The sequence below is a fragment of the Somniosus microcephalus genome, chromosome 15 (genome assembly GCF_052327205.1).
Source record: "Somniosus microcephalus isolate GS21.2 chromosome 15, FLI_Smic_1.0, whole genome shotgun sequence".
In the NCBI taxonomy this organism is placed as follows: Eukaryota; Metazoa; Chordata; class Chondrichthyes; order Squaliformes; family Somniosidae; genus Somniosus; species Somniosus microcephalus.
This window is the reverse complement of record NC_141001.1, coordinates 99,247,641-99,271,848: the sequence shown is the minus strand read 5'-3', so window position 1 is coordinate 99,271,848 and position 24,208 is coordinate 99,247,641. Positions and strand designations below refer to the sequence as shown.

Here is a 24,208-nt window from a genome sequence, read left to right as displayed (position 1 = left end):
TAATCCGCTATGGTTGTGCTCCACTGATGGAACCAGAAATAGCATCACATTGCCCCATCCCCTCCCCCCAAACACACACGTATACAAAGGGAGAGAAGTATTATTACCTTGAGACTGGGCAGCTTTAGCATTGACTGTAACTAGAAGTGGAGAAAAGTTGGGACATTTTTGAATCTTACAAACATGAAAACGATGCTAATGTCCAGTGCCTATTTTCTGATAACTTGAAAATATATTGAGTTTGCAGGATTTTTTTTTAAATTGCAAAGTTCTGTTCAGTAAAGCTTTCTGAGATGAATGCTATCGTGACAGCTAAATGTTTTTGCTTGTAATTCTGATCAGGCTGTATATATCATGCCATATATAAAAAGTAATTCAAACCAACGATTATGAAATATGAAATATTTCCGTGCAAAGAAAAATTGCCTGATGCCTTCAAATGATATTGAATTTGATGAACTGCGCTTCTTCCGTCAGTTAGATATTGTCAAGAGATGATGTTGAGTTATTCCGGATTCCTGTGCAGATAACCTCTGGTGCTTTAAGCCCTTTTAAGGTCGCCTTACTCGGACAGGATCGGCTGGTAAAAGAGCACAGCGGGCAAAGCGATTCCGACAAAATCAATTACTATTATTCATCTTTGACAAAGTAATTAAGACCAGAGAGGCTGCTTAATTCACTGTCGAGCGGCCAAGTTAGTGACGGGTTCAGCTCTGGGGTCCATGCAAGGTGATTATAACAGTTTGAAAAAAAATGACGGCATTCGGAAAGTGCGTTTTTGACTTCAAGGGATGTTGCTGGGAAATAGTTCCCCCGCCGCATTATTTCTTCGTTTCAAAGAATGTGTATTTTAAAGTTACATATACACGTCGTGTGAAATTAGTGTGTCGAGTTAATTTGAAGGTGTGCATTAGATCAGCCTGTGATTAGTTTGTGAAAATAAATATGTTTCTAAAATAGTCACCCCCCCCATAAAATCCATATGAACCCAGCAAACCCACCCAAATATCGAACATGTGTTACAAATGTACACCGAGAATATGGAATGGTTGAAATATCTTTGTTGACACACAGTGTGAAATCTCTACTCTAATCCTCAAGTGTTAAGCAGAAGCACGCGAAGAACTTAGAGAGAGAGTCGCAGTTGTGGAGTGTCTGCGTTAAACATGGTCAGATAGCATTTTGTTTAATGATAGGACGCAATGCAGCAATACGGTAGTTTTAGGAGGGGGGGGGGGGCGGTGGACGAGGTCCGAGGAATTTAGACTCCAGCATAAACTCCAAATCTTAAAGATAAGGTGCACACTGCAATAATTTTAATAAACAATTGTAATAAAATGCAATTTCAAAATCTTTATGAATATGATATTGCCTTACCTATTTGTAATGCCCAACACAAAGTTAGGAAACTACATATGTGTTTACTGCACACGGGACTGGACTCGTCATGCGGTACACAGTTTAAGGAAAGCAAACTTCACCAGATGTCTCTTACCACTCGCTCTTTTTACAAATGGAATTGTTTGAATGCGAGTCGCTGCCGCCAGGATAGCCCCCCCCCCCCCCCCCCCGTGGCACTGCCACTTGCTCAGACACAAAATCCACAGCATTCGAGTGCTAACGGGGATTGCACCAGCCTGCAGCTTGGAAGGGGTGCCTTGCCATCTAGAAGCGCGGGTGGGGGAGTGGGCATGCGCCGCTGGGCTGATTTGCAAATGGTGACTGCAACTCAGGGGTTTGAAAGTGAAACCCAAGGTGACTGCATGCGGTCAGATTTGGGTGATGAGTGGCTGCCTTCGAAAGCTCAGAATCTTCAAGCTTTCCTTAAATTTCTGTTGGCGAGATGTCCTGATCTCCTCTAGTCAGATTAAAAGTTGCCCAAAATAAGACGTGGGCATCATAGAGATTCACGATATAACCCCACTGCGATGAACTAAGAGCAGAGCGTGGCAACAGATATTCAGGGTGTTCAAGCTGTGATTATTATAGGTTAAGAAGTGGACAATGTCAAAATTTGGAGTTAGCCATTTAGCCAGGGCTGACTTCCATAAAACAGAATGTGTTATGTATCGCAGTGGGAGGAGTGCATTGCGCCAAAGATTAGACTATGTTTTGAGAGTGGCGGCTATAGAGATCTAGCTGTTGCCAAAAACGATTGAGATCGCAACACCCAATCTCACTTTTTTACAAAAAATACACATTGGATGCTGTGTCAGAGTGTGGGTGGCACGCAATCCTCCATTTAAAACTATTTTTATTCTTAAAAGCTGCAGTAAAAGCCAATCTATTTTTACACTTGGCATTTGATCAACTAAATCTGACGTAAATCGGACGCACCCAAGTTTTTTGCTTAAACCCATCTCCCCTCCTCCCCCACCCCCACCCCAACTGAAATCTTCCTCTATTGAAAGAAAATGCCTCTGTTTAAAATGTTTCATGTTACCTTGGAAAAGATGTCCTTTAAAAAAAGTAAAACTTCCTTTTAAGACGGTAGAATTTAATATCAAAATGACATGTTTGAGATTTGAGGTCGGAATCTTAAATGCAAAGTTGTACAACTTAACAGATTAGGTGAAGTTATAATGCACTGTGAGTTGCCAAGATTGTTCAGCACCGTATTAACAGCTGCACTGTAACATGTAGGGGTAAACTGCTTAATTGCGAGTAATGAATTTATGCTCAGCGCCCCTTCACTTTATTAATTCGGTATGTGACTCATTCCAAACACGCAATCTTTGGGGCATACGCGTATTTGAGTGACAGCTAGCTAACGTTTGCGCTTCTTGTTGTATGTTTAAAATCAGAATCCAGAGGTAATGATTTATCAAACTCTTATTATCAAGAAAATGTCAGGCGAAGGGCACCTTGGTATTCACTGACGCACACCCAATCTGCACAGGAACGTATAGAAAGCGCTTGCTCGGAGCTCCGCTAAAACCACTCTAAGTGGCGTTTCCCACTGTTTTTCCTCTTCAAACCCGTTGCACTGCGAAACATGGTGAGTGACATTCGATTTTTTTTCCACAATTCTTCTTCTGCCCTTTCTCGACTTAGTTTATATTCGTGGAGACTAGAGGAGGGAAATAGTTCTGGTTGCTGTCTAAAAATGTGATTCAAATTAGTTTTCTGAAAATGTCAGGGTCAACTTTTTAAAGGTTTTTAATGCAGCGAGTGTGCGGTGGAGCTGTCCGTGGTGCTGAAATAAATGACAAGCCACAGCGCGAGTATATTTTGTTGTTGCACAGCCCGAGCAACATTCCAAGATAACCTGCCCTTCCCCCATCCCATTCCCGCCAAAGAAAAGTTTGGATTGGGAATTTCAATGCAGTGGGATGATTTATTTTGAATTAACTTGACATTCTGTAATATAAAGTTGCATTTCTGCCCGAGTCTATCTGCACTATTGGAAAGGCTATTTGTAAAACGGTGATATATACTTCACCAACCGCCCCCTCCCACCCCAACCCCTACCCATTCCCCCCACACACCCCCCTCCAATTATTTCGAAGTTGCCATCTGTGCAAAGAGGGCTGCAGTGGTCTAACGTCGGGCAGTGCCTACCCGGTGCATTCCCCAGAAAATAACCCAACGCGCGGGCTGAGTGACAGGAAGCAAATGGGGCGTTAAATTAAAGATTCGTATCGTAATTGTGGAAGAGAGGGACGAGCACCCTGCAAGCCGTGAGCAGAAAGCTAACGCGTTCTACTCGAGCCGCAGATAGGGGAAAGTGTATGATGTGGTGCAGTTCGGCAACTGCGTTGAATGGAACATTTAAAATTGGAGAAAATACCTGCACATCACTCCATGGTCGGAATGTGTGTATACCTCCCGTGCCCGCTCTGCCAGTAAATCGGTCGCATGAATCAGACTGTTAAAATATTTGAAATCTTTGTTTGACATCAACGACGGTTCAATTACTATTTCGTATTTCGCAGGATTGCACTGACCAGAAAGGCATGACCAAGCAAATTGTCAGCGGCGCGGAGACGTTCTCCCCTGCAGGACAGCCCAGCAGAACAGAAGGTGTTGGGGTAACCAGAAATAGCCCGGAAACTGAACCGTACCTACCTTCAGAAGGACTCCAGGCCGCGGTGCTCGACTCTCCGTCCACAGAAGGCAAAGGCAAAGAAGCTAAATCTAATGATTCGGAGGGGGCCAATGTTGGGATCTGTCAGAATGCTTCCATTCAACCCAATTCCGCCGTGCATCGGGATTCTATCGAGATTTCACCCCACAAGGATACTTCAGCTGAGGGCAATGATCACCCAAACACGGGTTATTGTAAGATCGCCGAGGTGGAGGTAAACTACGGCTCTGGGATAAGCACAACGGAGCAAAACAACGCCAAAAGCAGCTGGGTCACGAAAAGCCAGAGTACGGTGGTACTGGGGCCAGATGGGAACACTGCTGTACTTCCCGGCAATGTCAATGGGGTAAGTGTTTCCAACCGATAATCCTGAAAATGAAATGAGCTAAACTGAAAAGGGGAAACGATGCAACTCCAGTCTAAAAGAATGTCCATCCACTTTTCATTATATTAAAAATAGCTTTGGGGGCAAACTTTGTCGCCTTATTTTAGATTCGAGGTCAAGATTCTCAGGGAAATAACTGTTCGATGGTTCGAATATTCTAATTGCTCTTCATTCAGCCAGGCATGACCGTTGGCAGGCCGGCTGTGTTTGAAGGATCATGTACACCAATACAGTTCACTTGATGTTGAAAATATTAACCCCGCTTTTAGATCTAAAGTCTTGTGATCTATTCAATCATAAAGGCGGAATGTATCAATATAATCGTTATTACAACCAGTCGCCATCATTCCAGGTATTGTTGCCAGATTTGAGCTGCATTTTATGTTTTCTTTAGGAAGATGAAGGAGATGAGAATAAAGCCAGAGGAAACTGGTCGAATAAGATGGACTTTATTTTGTCCATGGTGGGCTATGCGGTAGGACTGGGGAACGTCTGGCGATTTCCCTACCTCGCATTTCAGAACGGCGGAGGTAAGATCCCAACGCTGGCGTAAAACTGCGAAAAGCCTCAGTCAGACCTCACAGGAAGGACGAGGAGCAGAAACACAAGCATAGAATGAATGGGCAGAGGCCAGGAAATTGGTAGGACAGAAAGGAATTGGGTGCAAACGGTGTACATGGGGGGGGGGGGGGGATCATGATAGACAATAGGGGAGTAAAAGAATGATGCAGTGAATACCAAACACACAATGCAGTGAATAAATGAGAGAGATTCCAAGATTTAAAAATCAGACCTATCAATCGAGAGCAAAATACACAAGGCAAACAAAAGATTAACAGCGAACGTAGTTCTCTCGCTCGCTGTTCAGTTTCACTGTTGTCGATAAGGACAATAAAAAAAATAAAATTGAACCGAAAATGTGAAAGAAAAAAAACCCAATGCATTTGTGTCGAAAAGGCTTCAGTGCATAAAAAAGATGGAGGTGGGGGAGAGCAGGCCGAGTTTTCACGGTTCACGAATCCGCGAACCTCGAGGATGTTGCACTCTGCATTCTGCGGCAGCCCTCCTGACTGCTGAGGTGAGTCAGCGGCAGGGAGCACTGCGAGAGAGGCCAGTGCATGTTGAGTGCTGATAATGGTGCTTCCCATTGGGCCCACAACACATTTCAAATGAAGACCAGCCTATCAGATAAAAGACAAAAGGCTGCACGGTTAATATTATATGTGAGATTTTTTCCCCCATAAATACCCGTTTGAAGTAAGAGGAAATATCAACGTTTCCTTTGTGAAATCTACTTTACAATCATGTGTAATTACTATTTAAGTAGGATAATTTGTGACGTGCGTAATATGTATTAAATACTTGCTCATGGCGAGCACCAGAACATACAATGTCGGTGAAGTATTTTTTTAAAATTTTAATTTATTAACTTATATGCATCCAAATCTTTGGAAAATATAAGAGAACACTCATTCACTCAATGAAGGTTAACGAGGGGTTCCATGGTTTGAAATAATCGCGAGGGAGATGAGGTTCTGTTTAAACTAGACTAACCTGCTCGTAACCAAGAATAGCTTTACTAGCACTTAAGTATGGGATACAATGGAAATATCTGCAGCTTGCAGTTTAGCAGGGATTTATTTGCATCAGATGTTAAAATGCTGCATGTGCATTGTGTCTGGAGATGCTAGATGCGCTTTCATATATACATACACATTCATGCGTATGCATCTGATAAACGAATACATTACTTTACATGGAATTCACACGGAACAATTCATGCATGTCAATACTGCATATATTATAGCATAGATCTGGATTTCTATTGTATGGGATTGGCGTACGCTTAGCTTATGAGTTGTTTTAAGTGTAGTGTGCTAATTTTTAAGCCATATATACAATTTTATAGAGTTTAGCATTTTGAAAGAGTTAATCCCAGATAAATAATAGTGAAAGATTTCAAATAAAATAGCCTAAAGCATATTAAGGAAAGTGTTACATAATTGTGTTGACAAATAACATGTCTTAACTTAGACATTCATTTATTAAACGTCTATTTATAGTTTAAACAAAATGGTTTTATATCGAATCAATGTATCGTGAATTCGATTCCTTTTTTTGCCTTGCACTCCAGTGTGGGAGGTATTGAATAATATGAGAAGAGATGTCACTCTCTGCATTGTCACTGATCAGGCCAACACTGTAATATGTTTCGAATCATATTACATGTATCAATCAATTGAAACAGGAACACAAAACATGACAGTGAATTGCCCAGCTGGTAATGGGATTTTGCTCCTTTATTCATTGCCAGCCTCAAGAAGCCTTTGTTGTTAAACTGAATAAATTTGGAAGCATTGTTCACACCTTACCTGTGCAGGTAAAATAAGATTGGATTTAGTTTGATCAATTGACTTTGTTAAAACTATATTGCGCCTGTTTTACTGATCCCCCATGGAAGGACACGCCAATTTTTACATCTGCAGTGAGTTACACTCAAGTTGTGAGTGGAGGCGGTTACCAAATTCACTGCAATACCACGCATTGCGTGACGATTAAACTCGCCCGTCCGCTACCAGACCCTTGAATTTCCTAACAGGCAAATTTCGGCTTGGGTTTCTGGAATGAAGACACACATTTGTGAAGCCACTTTTTTATATTTTGGACCACGGGTCTTAATCGCAGTTACATTTTTTCCTCCAACCAGCTACTCAAATATTGTACTTAAATATCAACCAAACTGTAAAGTTCCAACCAGCGGGTTGCTTAGTTGGCGGCACGATCAGGACATGGATGACTCCTGTTAAAAGTGTCCGAGAATTGGGCCATTTTGAGCGAGATAAGTTTCGACACGTGACCCACAAGATACAAAAATAAGGATATTGCCCTTTGAAAAAAAAAGTTGGGCGGCAATAATCTGTCGGACTAAAAATGGGTTGAGTTGAGGTGATAACACGGTGCAATTGAGGAGATTATGCCATATTTTATGTTTAGGTTCCTTCAATGTACGCAAACTTCAGTTGTGAACTTCACATGAAATTAGCATAGCCTAAAGGAACTCCATGAATAAATAGCACATTTTCAGTTTCCGCATTGTGGGAGTCCAGTTTTCACTTTGCGCCACTGTAAAGCGCTGTGGGGCTTCCTTTTCTATGCCGGGCGCTATATAAATGTAGTGGTCTCATCAGGACAGCGAACACGCACGGATTAACAAACCGACAATGAATATTTAATATTTTCTTTGCTGTCACGAAACGAATTTATGATCTAAATTCTGAACCGACAAAGTCTTTGACCAGATTTCGGATGAAAAGCCTATTTTTTGTTTAACACGTGTTGTTGGTGTTGTATATGTTAATGAGGCTCGTTGCCTGCTTAATATGAACCTGGTGTTGGAGAGAAATTTGGGAGATATTATTAAGACTACATCAATAGGAATAACTTTACCAGGGCGACTGATTGTTACAATTGGCTCCGCATTGCCGGCACGGGATGGACGGGCCGAATGGCCTCCCTCTGTGCTGTAACCAGTCTGTGATTGTATGTTGTTCGTGTTGTTGAGCTGCATTCTGGTCGGGTTTTTAAAGATTACACAGGACAGATAACTAGATTTATGATATTTGCATCGGGGTTCTCTTGTCATTTGTGAGAAATGATTCTTTTGAAAGAAATAATTATATTGTCGGGAAAGTCTGATATTCAACATTTCCATCCTTTTAACAAAGAATTTTATATTTCAATATCTGACTGTTTAATTTCACGGACAAGTTCGAGTTAGATGTTATAGTTCCAAAGCGTGTGCTCGACCGTTCTTTCCAATATGTTCAATGAAAGGCAGCGTTATATATAAAAAAAAAGAAATACTTGCATTTATATAGCGCCTTTCACGACCTCAGGACGTCCCAAAGCGCTTTATAGCCAATGAAGTACTTTTGAAGTGTAGTCACTGTTGTAATGTAATGACATATTAAGCCTTATAGTTATTTAGGTGTTCATCAGATCCCTTGCCGTGCCAACATTCCTTTCCAAATTGGATATCTAGGAAAGAAAATATCCCTGTCCTCCTAACCCGGATACGTTTAAGATTTTACCTGGAACAATATATCTATCGATTAAAAAAAATAATGTATTTCATCAGTCATTGTGTCCTTAAAACGAGAATAAAATACAATTTTGGAAAAAGCCAGCAATGCATTAAGTTGTAATTCAATTATAATTAACCGCAGCCAGGCGACAATCAGTTTATATCCACATAATGGAGAGCTTGGGTTCCAGTTGTTGGCGTGCTGTGCAATGCACAGTTTATTGGAAACGAGTTTATACAGCCTTACCCAATTACTGGTCATATCCATCAACTAGGAACCGCTAATACAAAAGCAAAATACTGTGGATGCTGGAAATCTGAAATAAAAAAGAGAAAATGCTGGAAATACTCAGCAGGTCAGGCAGCATCTGTGGAGAGAGAAACTCGGTTTTTATTATTAACTATGAACCGCTTTTCGATTAGGCACACTGGCGCGGCTTAATCCTGCCAACATCCAGTCACATAATCTTCTCGTTCCCCTTTTAGTACCAGTTCCTTTAAGAAGGGTTAACTTTCCAAAATGCAGAATTCAATCTGCATTTTTTAAAAAGCTTTTCCACCTTGAAACTTGTTTTGTGGCGGAGCAAAGACGCCGGCAGCCGCATTGAGTTGTGATTTCCATTTACTGTACTCCTCCCACACCGCTCCATTGACTTGCTTCCGTTCCCCAAACTTCAGCCGAAGTTGCAGCCCTGCTGATGTGCGGAAATATCACAGCTGGACTTCCAGTCAACCTGGCACAACTTTCCGAATTCCTAATGAACAGATTTATTTGGCTAATGATTACATTCTGATTTTTTTTTTTAATGGAGACAAACGCCGTTTCTGAGATTTCCGTCACATTAAACTGCAGATTCCTAAACTTGGAGATTGAAGGCTTTACTTTAGTGAAGCGGGTTAGAGGCGTTTAACGTGTCGCATAGATCAGCTGGGTTTAATTTTTTTTAATCTGCAAAGTTGGAAAAATTCACACTAAGCCATTAGAAAAAGGTTGAAATAAAAGTACAATTCTGAAGAGCATGATAAATAGGCAATCCTTAATATCAGTTTAGTGTTGATCTTGCTGCACTGTAAACCAGTACCATACACACCGGTAAAACATCGAGCGTTTGACTTTAGTAAAACATTTAAAAATGCGTTATAATTACCCCTCATTCTGTTTCAAAACACTATTTTTTAATTAAAGCGATCGAACAAGCAATTTACAATTTCGTATAAATTGTAGGTTTGGCATTTTTTTAATAAAACCGTCTCATTTCCCTGGAACATTAACCGCCAGCACAAGATCCTCAGAGGGTGGCGTGCTTAAACCAAAGGAGTGCATTTTAACATTGCCTCGTGCATCTGCCACCCTGCACCCATAACCAAAGCCAAAGATTCCTCCAATTGCAGGGGAAATGGACGGATTTGAACCTCTCTCAAGAAAACAGTTGCAAAAAATAAACGAATCGAGTGTAATGAAATGGAATTTCAGGTACTGTGATCCAACGAGACTATAAACTGACTGCACCAGGAAACGAAATCCCCCCCAAAACTGGCAAAAAAATCTCGTCGTCCCTTGTAATTAAAAACAAACATATTTACTGAGTTGCATGAAACAATGTAGTTCGGCTCATAGTCAAAAAAGAGTAACAGGGCAGCTGACGGTCTGAGGGACACGGGCAGCATGTTTATTCATGTGTGGCTTTCAAATGTACACCCTTATAGGTGTTCAAATGACTCTAATCAATTACACAACTAAAGTATAGTCAGTAACTCAGAACAGCTATTTTTTTAAATCGCTGTTGTGGTTTTTCCTTAATAAAATGTCTGGGTTAAACTATAATGGAACCTGGGCGAGCACGCGCGGTGTTCTTGGTTTGACAAAGGTAGTCAATTTCCCCCCAATTTCGTTCTCTTATACTATTTGCACAATGTATCAGCTCGAGTATTTCCTACATTAGTTTCTATAGGTGCTAAGACACCCAGGTTAATCGTGTGATATTGTTAAATCTAAATAGTGAAATCATCAGACTCCCGAGATGACAAACTGTTGTGTGTGTTTACCCCGTGGACCCATCTCAAATCTCCAGGAATCTTTTCACCTGTCAGGGATTCCCCATCTTTTTAAAATCCTAAGTGTCGGAGGCTATTTTTGATCTGTATTCACACGGATATTTAGGCGGTGCAATAATTATCTCCTTCCCTAGAGCGATCAACAATCTGTTAATCACGAGATGCTACTATTTATCTCCAAATAATCCAAGATTAATTACAGTTTAGATTGCCAAGGGTCAATCTCATTACAAGATTTTATTTCTGTAAAGCCACGCGGAAAGAACAGGTTCCCCCAGATGGAGGTTGCGGCAATGTAGCGCCGTGTTTCCCCTGGCACTTTGTTGTTTGCACTGCCCCTGGGGGCGGTTGTGGGAAGTGTGCAAGGATCAGCCTGGTCCCTCATGGGCCGCTAGGATGAGAACACGAAGGCCTGGCATTTCCTGTGGGAGCGTAACCCAGACGTTGCATCCGAAATGACTTCCATTCGCTCGCCCAATCTGCCGATGTCGAATTATATTCAAATTTCCTGCCAATCTCATAAGTATACGTAAAAATGAGCGTAAATGACCAGCATGGTTTGAACCTAATTGGATCATAACCCATGGGGCCTCAAGGTGTTAGGGTGGAGCCCTGTAAAAATAGGAGGAAATGCTTTCAGAGTGAGGCAAGATAAGTGGCATTCATTCATCTTCATTTTCTGAGATCTTTCTGTTCTCACAGAGAGTGTGTGTTCCATCAATTGCTCCCTGCACTCTGGAGAAGCCTGCCCAATGCAGGCCCTCTCTGCCCCTTGACTAATCCTGCACAGGCCCCCCTGTGGATGCCTGAAGGATCCAGACCAGTAAAAGTTGAGGGCTGCAGTGACCTTCATTTCTACAATTAAGGCTCTTCTGCATATGGACTGTCGAAGAGATCTGGGTATATAATAATAACTACACATATAACTCATGGGGTATGGTAGCATAGTGGTCCTGCTCCTGGACTAGTAATCCAGAGGCCTGGACTCAAATCCCACAATTTAAATTCAGTTAATTAAATAAATCTGGAACTAAAAATAGCTAGTAAAGGAAATCTGCCGCCCTTACCCGGTCTGGCCGATATGTGACTCCAGACCCACAGCAATGTGATTGACTCTGAAATGGCGGCTCACCACCACCTTCTCAAGGGCACTTAGGGATGGGCAACAAATGCTGGACCTTTCCAGCGATGCCCACATCCTGTGAATCAATTTTTAAAAATATCCAATTTTCTGCAATCTTTTAGGCCGAGTATTTGAGCCCCGATTATGCATCTCTCTAGAGGGTGCAAGAACATAGGAAATTCCAGTCCCAAGGGTGCCTGAGCATCTCACTCTGCTGATCCTGGCCTCCTGTTTACTAATGACAAAAGCAGCTTCCGCTCCCCAACCGCTCTCGGCCCTACACCCCACCCAGATACATAGGCTTACAAGAAACTTTTGGTGCGTGTCTCATGATCTTATGTCAAAACATATTAACTGCACACACAAGTTTTGATTATATACTATAAGGAAAGTGAAATACAAAAATGATGGAAACACAGTAAGTTTTCTGCAGTATTAATGTGGTGGTAGCTGTGTCTTGAATTCCCTCCTCCTCAGCCAAGCACAGAATCCATCCTCTGCATTCCCACATTTAGCACTGATGCTCAGACCAAGTCCTTTTCAACTCTACCCAATGTCATGGATCTGTTACAGTTACAATTATAGGCTAGTTATGTAATACAGTTTGGGTTCATGCCAAAGACTTTAGGCTTTGCAGAGATGCAAACCATGTAGTAATCTGTCAAATAGGCAAATCCAATTTAGGGAAACAATGTAAGACCAGTTTTGTTGGTCTAGGGACTAAGGACACCACAGTACTCCAAAAGATTTTCTTTGAGTGCAGTTATGGATGCAAAACATTTTCAGGTGTGCATTGATGTGAAACATGGCAGAATAACCCAGGATAACAACAGAAAACACTGGAAAAACTCAGCAGGCCAGGCAACATCCGTGGAGAGAAACAGAGTCAATGTTTCAGGTCGAAGACCCTTCTTCAGAACGTTTCGACCTGAAACGTTAACTCTGTTTCTCTGCACGGATGTTGCCTGGCCTGCTGAGTTTTTCCAGCGTTTTCTGTTGTTATTTCGGATTTCCAGCATCCGCAGTATTTTGCTATCAGAATAACCCAGGGGTTAGGTCAGTAATCTAAAGAAAGAGATGTGGCCGTTTTCTGATTTAGAATCATACACCACAGAAGAGGGCCATTCGGCCCATCATGACTGTGCCAGTTCTCTGAAGGAGCTACCAATTAATTCCACTCCCCTGCGCTTTCCTCATAGCCCTGCATTTTTAAAATCCTTTTAAAATATATATCCAATACCCTTTTGAAAGTCACTATTGAATTTGCTTCAACCACCCTTTCAGGCAGTGCATTCCAGATCATAACCCGCTGAGTAAAATAATTTCTGCTCATCTCCGTCCCCCACCCCCTCGGCTTTCTTGCCAATTATCTTAATTCTGTGTCCTGTGGTTACTGACACTCCTGCTACTGGAACCAGTTTCCCCCTATCAAAACCGCTCATAATTTGTTCACAACACATGGGCAGTGTTGGAAAGGCTGCATTTATTACCCATCCCTAGTTGCCCTGAGAAGGTGGTGATGGGTCTTCTTCCTGAACCTTAGTAGCTAGTCCCACAAAACCTGAAGTTCACTCGAGGTGATGGAAAGCCACCTGTCACGGCATAATTTTAAACAGACTTGTCATTTTTTTTAATGTTCAGGGAAAACGGATCCTCCGGCCTAGTCTGCCCTAACAGTAAAAGTGAGCTGATTGGGAATTGGAGTTTGTGCATGCATCAAAGTACGGATGCTTAGAACTCCTTGTCACTAAATTTAATGCAATGCGCACTTGACAGTATAACTCAAGTCTCCCAGCTAAATATTGTACTTCGCAAATAGTGGTCTACCATTGAAGTCGAATTTCAGCCCCTCCGTGCCCAAGTGACGTACTGCTCACCCAAAGATGAAAATGTTGAACAAGCCGCGTGTTCTCAGCGCAAAGTCAAACCATAATTGTTGAGTTCATCTATGATTATATCTCAAATCAAAGATGTATTCCTCAAAAGAGAGGAGCCGATTTTGACATTTGGCCTTCCGACCAGCAGAGCACACCAGCCAAAAAGTATCTGCAATATTACTGCAGCCTTAGGGTCCTTACTGCTCTGTGTGTTTGAGTATCTGCCTGCTTTTACATAGAGTAGTGGTGACTTTGTTACAGGAAAATAGCTTGCATTGGCTTTATTAATAGCCCGATAGATGCTGTATCCTTTGAATTGCAGCAACAATTATTATATATCAAATATCATTACATCTACCCTTCAGAGTGCTCGTGGAGGAAAATCGCAGTCGGGGGAGGGGGGAGCCCCAGGGAGGCGAGGCCCAAGGTTTCCTTGAGGGGTCAGGAGAAGCATTCCTGCTCCTCCTATCCTGTAAAAAAAAATTATACTTACCTGGGCCTCTTCTGGCCCTGAACCCGGATCCCAACGGCTTTGGCCAGGCGGGGAAGCCACCACGGTTCCCTTGCTCAGATAATAATAGCAGCCGAGCCGCAATGACATAATCGGAGCCCAATCTGCTTATTTAAAGACAGACACCACCGGCTTGGGGCAGGTATCCTTGCTGCCTGTGATTTAAAATTGCAGTCGGCCAGATTGGGGTGGGAATGGAGCGGCTAAGTCCCCCACTCTATTGTAACTGCTTCTTGCCTGGTGACCACCAGCTGGCTGGTGTGCTCTGCTGGTCGGAAGGCCAAATGTCAAAATCGGCTCCTCTCTTTTGAGGAATACATCTTTGATTTGAGATATAATCATAGATGAACTCAACAATTATGGTTTGACTTTGCGCTGAGAACACGCGGCTTGTTCAACATTTTCATCTTTGGGTGAGCAGTACGTCACTTGGACACGGAGGGGCTGAAATTCGACTTTAATGGTAGCGCAAAACGGGTGATAGCGAATTGGCAGCCTGTCATGAATCTTATCATGACTCATGAAGTAACACTGGGCGGCCAGCTGGTGGCGCCGTCCAAGGAGTATAAATACTCGGGCGTGGGCCCAGCTTGCTCAGGATGTTTTTGTAACCAGGAACTAGTGATGTAACTAGAAATCTCATGGTTTTGAAACAGTTGCTTAAAGCCTTGTTTTATACTTAAACCAAGTGCTCAGTGGTCTTTTTACATCACAGCCCATTTTACACCCCGCCTGAATTTGATTTCCATTGAAATTATTTTTGTGCAACCGCCGAGGTCGAATTTCACACCCAACATCTGTTTAACAAACAAAACTAACGCGCATTTGAGTGTTCAGAGACCAGTGTTTTACCAAGTGTCAGTATTGTTTTTACTAAGTGCTGTAATGTGATGATGCTCTTACATATTATGTCACAGCGGGATTTGAAATGTTCTCCCCATGGCTAATGAATATGTTGAATAGACATTGGTGTCATTCTGACTTTGGTGATAGTGTAAAACGGGTGACAGCGATTCAGCCGCTCGTTATACATCTCTGCCCATTTTCATCTCCGTCAATTGATGTAAAAATGGGCAGAGTTGTATAACGAGCGGCTGAATCGATATCACCCGATTTACACTATTGACCAAAGTCAAAATTACCCCCGTTAAGTGAAAGCACTTACTGTTGTGTAAATCAACACACTTGAAAAATAGCTATTTGATATCTGATTTAGAAAAGGATTGAGGGTTGCAAAGATACATACAGGAGGGTGGGAATGTCATGCAAAGGAAGTCATCCGGTTATGTATGTATAATATAACGGGTATGGTTCTATAGGTACAGGGTTTTATTTGCAGCATTGTTCCTCAGGTGGTTACATGGGTTGAACAGAGTACATGATACAGCAGACTGCATCTGGTCTGCAGAAGGAAAGGAAGTAAAAGATCAAAAATGACTTTTTCTTGATCCACGCTTTATCATGTTCTTATCTCACTGCATTGCAGGCCTGGTGTGTATTGTATAATTTTTACTGACCAGTTTATTTTAAGTGAGTTCATTGGTTGCAGGAGGTACAACCGCCATGAATTGCAAGTGGACTGAGAACAAAACCCGCACCATCCCAGGTTCACCCACTTTGGGAGCCATTATTTACACTGTAATATTGAATCAGTGGAGAGATCACCAACTACACCCAGGGGTCAGACTATTCTGCAACTGACAGGAGGTTGCAACGGATAGTTTTACTTTATTGACTGAGTTGAAATTATGTGACCGCTGTTTGATTTGGATCTTTTGATTCTCAGCGACAGAAAGTATTTTTCTCCTTTCCCCGGTTCGCAGTACAATCTCCAGAGTGATGGTTTTGATTGCTGAGACTGTAGTGCCCCCTAGTGCTTGGCGTTGGCTCCACATTGTGTATCAATTTTGCTTCTGCCGAGTGCTGGTTGTCTCTCTAAACACACTTTCGTTGCTTACTCAGATTGTCAACCGAATTTAATGTTTTCTTTCCAATACACTTTTGAATCAGCGTTACAATTACAAATAAAGTATAGCCTGTATTAGATTCATAAATTTCCTAACTTAAGTTCAAGCTTTCTTCAGAATCATCTTAAATTCTGTAAGTAGATTAATATATTCTAAACCCGGTGTTTATTCATTGTTTCTCCCTTTAGGTGCATTTTTGATCCCCTACCTGATGATGCTGACTTTCGCCGGAGTCCCCATTTTCTTACTTGAAACGGCACTTGGCCAGTTTGCCAGTCAGGGACCTATATCAGTGTGGAAAGCCATTCCTGCATTACAAGGTAAAGCATTCAAATTCACAGGCACCTTCTGATAATTAGCTTTTTTTTTAAAAACATGCCTTATTGCGTATTAAATTGTCTTGTTTCTCATTCTATCTGTAGGATGCGGAATCGCTATGTTAATCATCTCGGTTCTGATCGCTGTGTACTACAACATCATCATATGTTACACTCTTTTCTACCTTTTTGCATCGTGTATACCCGTACTTCCCTGGGCATCCTGTGAAAATAAATGGAACACTGAAAATTGTAGAGACAAGAACAAGCTGTTATTGGGTAACCACTACAGAACCTATTCTTTGGACTGACCCAATCTTCTTACCCACTGGAAGTTTTTTTTTCTTACCTAAAGAAAGACATGCACTTGCTTTACAGGGGTCGCCATGGATACCTGTGCAACATAAAATACTTTAAAACTACAAACGGTCCTCTAAAATTCCAACAGGGAACACAGCACCTTCCAATATAACGAGCCTTGCTTTTATTTGCTTTTAACCTTCATCCATCTGCGCTGACTAGTGGGAATCGGGAAGGAGGTTGCTGCTAGTCACTTTACTTCTGCTGTTATGATCACTTGAATTGCAGTGTAATTTCAAATACATAGTTGCCTTCATTTTGTATAGGGCCATGCTATCTTATTGGAGGGTAAACAGATTCAAGTAATTACAGTGATCCTTAAGAGATGTCGTTTGTGAATGGGCCAGCTGGCTTATCACTGATGATTTACAAGTTATCTAAAAAGTAAGATGATCAGATAGTAGCTTTTAGATTCATAGAATTTTATAGCATAGAAGGAGACCATTTGGCCTATTATACCTGTGCTGGTTGTCTGAAAGAGTTATCTAGTTATCCATCCTCTGCCCTTTCTCTAAAATTATACTTTTCAAATACTTATTCAAATCCCTTTTAAAAGCTATTATGGATTCTGGTTCTACCATTGTTTCTTGTAGGGCATTTCATGTCCTAACAATCCTATGTGTACAAAATATTCTTCGCATCTCCCCTGTTGTTCCTTGATGCTCTTAAATCTGTGTCTGACGATGATGTTAGCTGAAGAAAGTGACGGTGTGGATAATTAATGTCAGTGATAAATACTCATCTTCACGGGTTAATTTAAAAATCTTTAACTTTTCAAGGTATTCATTTTACAGAGCTTTTTTTTGAGTCAGTAGTACTCTTCCCTTTCAGAACATCAGAAGGGATGTAATTAGTGATGTCTGCCAAGAGGGCCCACATTGATTCTGCGTCACAGGGCTAGATCAGTGGCACATTATTTTCTTTTCTTAGCAGATATCAGAAATTGGCAGCTCCAGTTTAAGAAAATGGATATTCTGCCTGTTGACTATAAATGGGCAGAAATGCAGTCCAGATACATTGAACACTGTGGAACAAGCTCCTGGGTCATGTTGAGGAATTTCCTTCAAATGTTTGATGCTTCATGTTTCTCTATAGTGCTCAGTAATTGTTATTGTCTTGGCTATGCTTATTATTCAAGTGAGAAAATATACAGTTTTTCAGTGTTTGCACAAGACTGTGAGCTCACAGGCCTGTATAATTACCCCACTGAATGTCAATATTTTGTCTGTGTGTAAAATCTAATTTTATAAAATTTTTCACTTAAGGTTATATAACCCTCCAATAAGGATAAGCACCTTCTTTTTCCTCATTTTGTTTGTTACAGGTTCCCTAGGCTCACCTCCTGTGGCTGGGAGGATGGGCAACGGCTTCCCAAACCAATACTAGGCTTGCTCCCGGTTAACCACTAGTAGAGATACAGGAGTGGCTCAGTAGAAATGCCCATTGGACCGTCCCTCACCATATGGAGACATCACACTTCTGATTGATCTCTTATGGGGTACGGTAGCATAGTGGTTATGTTACTGGGCTAATGATCTGCGAGACTTGAGTTCAAATCCTACCACAGTAGCTGAAGTTAGTTAAATAAATCTGGAATTAAAAAGCTAGTATCAACAATAATGGTGACCATGAAACTACCAGATTGTCATAAAAAAACATCACTTAGTGGAAGGAAATCTGCTGTCCTTACCTGGTCTGGCCTATATGTGACCGCAAGGTGGTTGACTCTTAACTGCCCTCAGCGGTTCAAGAAGGCAGCTCACCACCACCTTCTCAAGGGCAATTAGGGATGGGCAATAAATGCCAGCCTTGCCAGCAATGTCCACATCCCATGAACAAATAAAAAACAAAATGTGCCCTACACAGAGATTGGGAACAGGGCAGGATTGAAGCCTTATCATCCCCCTATGCCATGTATTATTGGCTCCCACAAGCAGTATATCTTTCAGTTGTAACACTTACTCCTATCCTCTCAGTACCTAGAGATGCATATAAAGGTGCTTGGTACAACAGCAGAACTGCACTCTCAGCACCACCGTGAGCATCTAGATTGGTTAAAACACCCCAGCTCATTTATAATATTACTGAGATGTACCATTAAGATTCCAGTAGAACTGGGCCAATATACAATTACATTTAATGGTTCTGAAGGTTCAGTTACAGAATGTAATAAACAAAATGAAATTTTAATCATATTAAATTAGTTCTAACCTTTACATTGATTAATAACCAAGGAATGACATAAGATTCCTTAGTTCAGTGAAAGATTTGAGATAAGCATGCAAGAAAGTTTCGGACAAGTATTAACTGTACAAAGAATTTGCCTGTAATCTACTGTAAATTAATTCATAACAAACCTACAGTAATGATGTCACTGAGGAGTATAACACTCTTAAACTAATATCATCCACCACTTCAAAAACAACAAGAAACCTGAAAAAAGTGATGCGCGGTATATATTATAACAAAAGATACCAAAGAGTGTAACCTTATCTTCTTGTTCACATAATGTTTATACACTTGTTAGAAATATGCCTCTCTGGTATATGGCATCATTTGAACCATTGAATTAGATTGCCTCTGTCAATATTCCATAATAATTCTTTGCTTTTGGTATTTTTAGATTCACAGCTTGTATTGGGGTTACTGTGTATGATTACCAGTGTACCAGCTAGCTATGTCAGTAATACAGAAGATAGAAAAGCCATTATATCAATTGCCACAGTAATGATCTCAAAAAAGCTGTCACGTCAAAATTGTCATTGAATATGTGGGTAAATTCACACACTCCCAGCAGGGAACCGTGCTCGGAGGAAGTGTGGGTCAGAGAATTGGCACTGCCATGTTATGGTATCATTATATTTTGATTGCTATAGTGGATAAATAACCTTTTATCACTGCTAAATGCCTTTACAGGCACAGTGAATTAGAATAATATTGCTTCACCTCTGGAACATGAGTTTGAATGCAGATGAAAGTCTTTTGCTGCCAGGTGCTGGGATCCTAAGTGGAATTAGTTTCAGTAATCTCAATTTAGCTCCTAATGATTTTGGACCCACAGCACAAAAATTTGACACTAATATGATACAAATTAACAGTCTTGCTGAACGAACACGATAAAAATGGTTAAAGCGAGAAGTGGAATATTTACATTGGCGCAGCAGGGGGTGCTTTTATGAAGTTGAATGAAAGTACTGTACATTGTTTGAGCACAGTAGAGGAAGCTTTACTCTGCATCTGACCCATGCCATACCTGATTTGGGAATGCCTGCTCTTCAAACTGGGCGTCACTGTGCCAATCACAAGGATTTAGCAAAAGCAAAACTCCATTTAACGTTCCTGTAGTTTGTCCTTACCTTACTGAAATCTTAATGATGGATCTCATTAATTTATTCACAGAAACAAAATCTTAAACCATAGGAAAATGAAGGCTGCTAACTTTGGAAAATCACAGTGTAATTTAAAACTAATATGGGTTAAACGTAACAGCTGGCAGATAACAGCAGACAGTAATGTTTTCCAAGTTTTTCACTCATCTCCAAATAAATGCTTGAAGTTCAAAGGTAGTGCAGAATGCCTTTGGAATTTTATTTAATGCATATTTGCATATATAAAAATGTAATGCTTGTGTACAGTACATATATTTAATGCATGTATCATGCTATACCTGTGTCTTATTACTTACGAACATAATTCAACTGCACACGTCTACTTCACAAAATCCCCTGTATTGGTCTGCAACTTGCCCTGTCTCATGATTGCACCTCTGCTTTGCGAATGTCAGCACTGTGGGATGATTTAATACTATTAGTACAAAGTTTGTTCACCGTGGTTCGGTGGTAGCACTATCGGTTCAAGTCTCACTCCAGAGACTTAAGCACAAAATCTAGGCTGACACTCCAGTGCAGTACCAAGGGAGTGCTGCACTGTCAGAGTTGCCGTCTTTCAGCTGAGACGTCAAACCGAGGCCCCGTCTGCCCTCTCGGGTGGACGCAATAGTTCCCATGGCACTTTTCGAGGAAGAGCAGGAGCGTTCTTCCCGGTGTCCTGGCCAACATTTATCCCTCAACCACCATCACTAAAACAGATTATCTGGCCATTATCACATTGCTGTTTGTGGGATCTTGTTGTGCACAAATTGGCTGCTGCACTTCCTACATTACAACAGTGACTACACTTCAAAACTACTTAATTGGTTGTAAAGTGCTTTGGGACATCTTGAGGTCATGAAAGATGAAGCCTTTCTTTGATTGAACAGTTTCTATTTTTACATAACATGCAAAATATTTCCAAATACTAATGAGAAAGACAGATAACTGAGAGTCTGTATTGAACCAGGAATGTACTGATGTTTCACTTTTACAGGGATGTTGATTTTGGTGATTTCATAGGATAAAACCCCCCTGAAATTAATATGTTTTTCAGATGTAAATGTATAAGCCTGGTAATTAATGTTAGTAATATTATTGTACAAACTCTTAACAGGCTAGTATTTAATTCCTCTTTCCAGATATTAATTTTAATGGGTTGATGCGTCCGTTAAAACGGTAGAGAAGCAAATTCAATATAAATGTGTTAAGCCTTCATGTCATACATAGCTACCAGTAATTTCCAGGCTGTAGAGTTTATTATGAGTATATGATCTGATTTCAATCCAGCAAAAATGGTAAAGAGAAAAGGAGATGGTGCTAACAGAATACAATGTCACTTAAACATACCACACTGCGCGACACAATACATACCAGACTGTATTACATAGGCACACTGTGTTGCACAGTAAATCATACAATGTTATGTGTGACACCTTACAGACCACACTGTGCTACATGGCACATACCACACTGTGTTACATGGTACATATCATGCTGTTACATGGTATTTATCACACAGTGTGACACAGGATTTACCACACTATGTACCACGGTGTTACAAGATATATACCACACTGTTTTACACCATACATACCACACTTGGTGACACAATACATTATACACTGTATTGCACAGTATTTAACACAACGTGCTACACGGTATTTAACACACTGTGTGACACGTTACATACCATACTGTATAACAGGGTACATACTGCTCTGTTGCGTGGTATATATTACACTGTGTTAAACAGTATTTTCCACACTGTGTGACATAATACATCTTACCGCGTTACATGGTACATATTGCATTGTGTGACACGGTATGTAACACACTGTGTGGCACCATACATACCACACTGTATTACATGGTATGTACTACACTGTCTTACATGGTATATCATCACACTGTGTTACATGGTACAAAGCACACTGCACTGCACTGCAGAGTACATATGAAACTGTACCACAAGTATAGACAACATTGTGTTACACAGAACTTACCATGCTTAAGAGTTTGCAAATCAAACTACTGAGAAATCCACCTAAGTATTTTGCTATCGTAAGTAGAGTTTATGTTTGCTTCATGTGGCATGCACACTTTACCCCCTTTGGGACACACTTGCTTAAGCCTGGAGAACTTAAACATAAGCTGGAAAATGTAAAGGTTTAGGGAACCTAAAGGGTATTACTGGAGTTCAAGTGACTAAAACTACACCCCCATACCAGCACAGAACACTTGTAAGCTTCCCACTGCTTCTTCAGGTAGGACCACCCTACTTGTTAGGGTATTGGCTTACAATGTTTACTGCAGTTATATAGGAGAATGCCAGCTCCCCATTACAGTTCCACACCAATGAGCCAGCCTAACTGGGCAATCGTCATTCAGAAGTGCAGCAGATCTGCCTTACTCGAGTATCTGATCAGCGAGTCTATCACAGAGAATCGAACGAGTTCCAATTTCCCATCACCAGGCACACCATCTCGGAACCAACTCAACTCCAAAGAAACCCGACTTGCCTTCCCCCTTCCCCACAAGGAGCATAGTTGACAATGCAGGATTGAGCTTGTGATAGATGAAGAGTTGGCACCAGGAACTGCTTCTGAGCGGTATAGTTAGCAGCAAAGCTCACAATGAAATGTGTGAGTGCATTGTCACTATTTTCCTCCCCACAGCATATACACATTGCCATACCCCGCTGAAGTGTGATTCCACCGGTTGGAGCGGCAGAGCTTCAGCAGCAACTGCTTGCCTCTCAGCAATCTAATCAAGGTAGGCATTGAGCCCCGGGTACATGTTTACATATCTGGCCTCTGGGTAGTGCTTCCAGCAGCTGTCATCCCAAGACTCAAGAGTTTTCTTATCAGCTGTTTGATGGGCCTTTAGTCTTTGACGTGTTGGAAGGACCTGCGCAAGACAGTTTCAAACATCCCAGTCACCTTTATGTTGCAGGTATTGAAGTACAATCATCAACTGCTAAATCCAGGTCCTCATTTAACAGACTTTGGCAAAAAGACATGTCGCCATGAGCCTTGCTAAGCAGCAGGTTTTTTAGGCTTCACCCTCCTTCCCTGTATCCATTCCCCTTTGTTTTCACAAATCCACCTCACGTGTTCCTAGATTTCACAAATAGACAAAAGGAAGCCTTTCTGTCGCATGCCTTGGAACACTGAAACTCAAAGGAAACTATTTGGACACATTGCCATATATGCCACAAGCTTGATTGACATCAAGACTTTGGTGACAAAAGATGAGAAAGACCAGAGCAATCTTTCTTTCTTCTCATGTGGTCTTGAAGAACTGCGCTAGAGTTAACATCCAGAAAATTCCCCCAGATACTGATATAAATCAACAATTGGGGCAGATATCTGTGGTATCTTCCAATCAATAACTTCAAGAACTTTCTTGAGCTGTGCAGAGCTGTGATATTGCAGTTGGGGGCATTGGAGGCATCCATTCACTGATTCGGCCACTGTTCAGGATGGTGAACTCCAGGTATGTCCATCAACAGCACAACACAATCTGTGAATAGAAGTGCCACAGTTCTTCTAGAAATGATTGACATTCCAAGATCTTCCTTTGTGACACCATCCAACACATCATTGACAAAGGCATCAAATAGGACAATGGACAACCTTATCTCACACTTCTATTTGTGAGATAGGCTCAGTGAATATCCCATTAATTCTCACATGGATCTTGGAGTTGGAGCACACATCCTGAATAAAATCCAACGTTAGAGCATGTAGACCCATAACTCGCAGCTTCTTCATGAGGGCAGCATGAGGTACTGGGTTAAGTGCTTTACTAAATTCATGAAAAAAACATTGAGTCTTCTGCAGTATAGTATAAAACCACAACCTGCCCCATACATTCCTCATGAAATAGGAAACCAGCCTGTTCTTTTTTTGATTATTTGAAGGCTCCAATTAATCCATTAAAGGCCCATGTAGTGGGTACTATGTAACACAGCATGGTAGGTCTTGTATAACTACACCTTGCTACACTGTGAATAGCATTCTGTGTTACTCCATATGTACCACACTATCCTAGGCATGTGTAATTGTGCCT

General features: G+C 41.3%; 1 protein-coding gene across 1 annotated transcript in view; it reads left to right on the top strand.

The window, feature by feature from the left end:
• Positions 1-3,613: 3,613 nt before the first annotated feature.
• The window catches only part of slc6a5 (solute carrier family 6 member 5), a 72,246-nt gene continuing 51,651 nt past the window's right edge, over positions 3,614-24,208 (top strand). The window contains exons 1-4 of the mRNA XM_086008153.1: positions 3,614-4,433; positions 4,867-5,002; positions 16,278-16,409; positions 16,512-16,685. Coding sequence (XP_085864279.1) covers positions 3,957-4,433; positions 4,867-5,002; positions 16,278-16,409; positions 16,512-16,685 — 919 coding nt within the window. The 5' untranslated portion in view covers positions 3,614-3,956. The remainder of the gene's footprint in view (positions 4,434-4,866; positions 5,003-16,277; positions 16,410-16,511; positions 16,686-24,208) is intronic.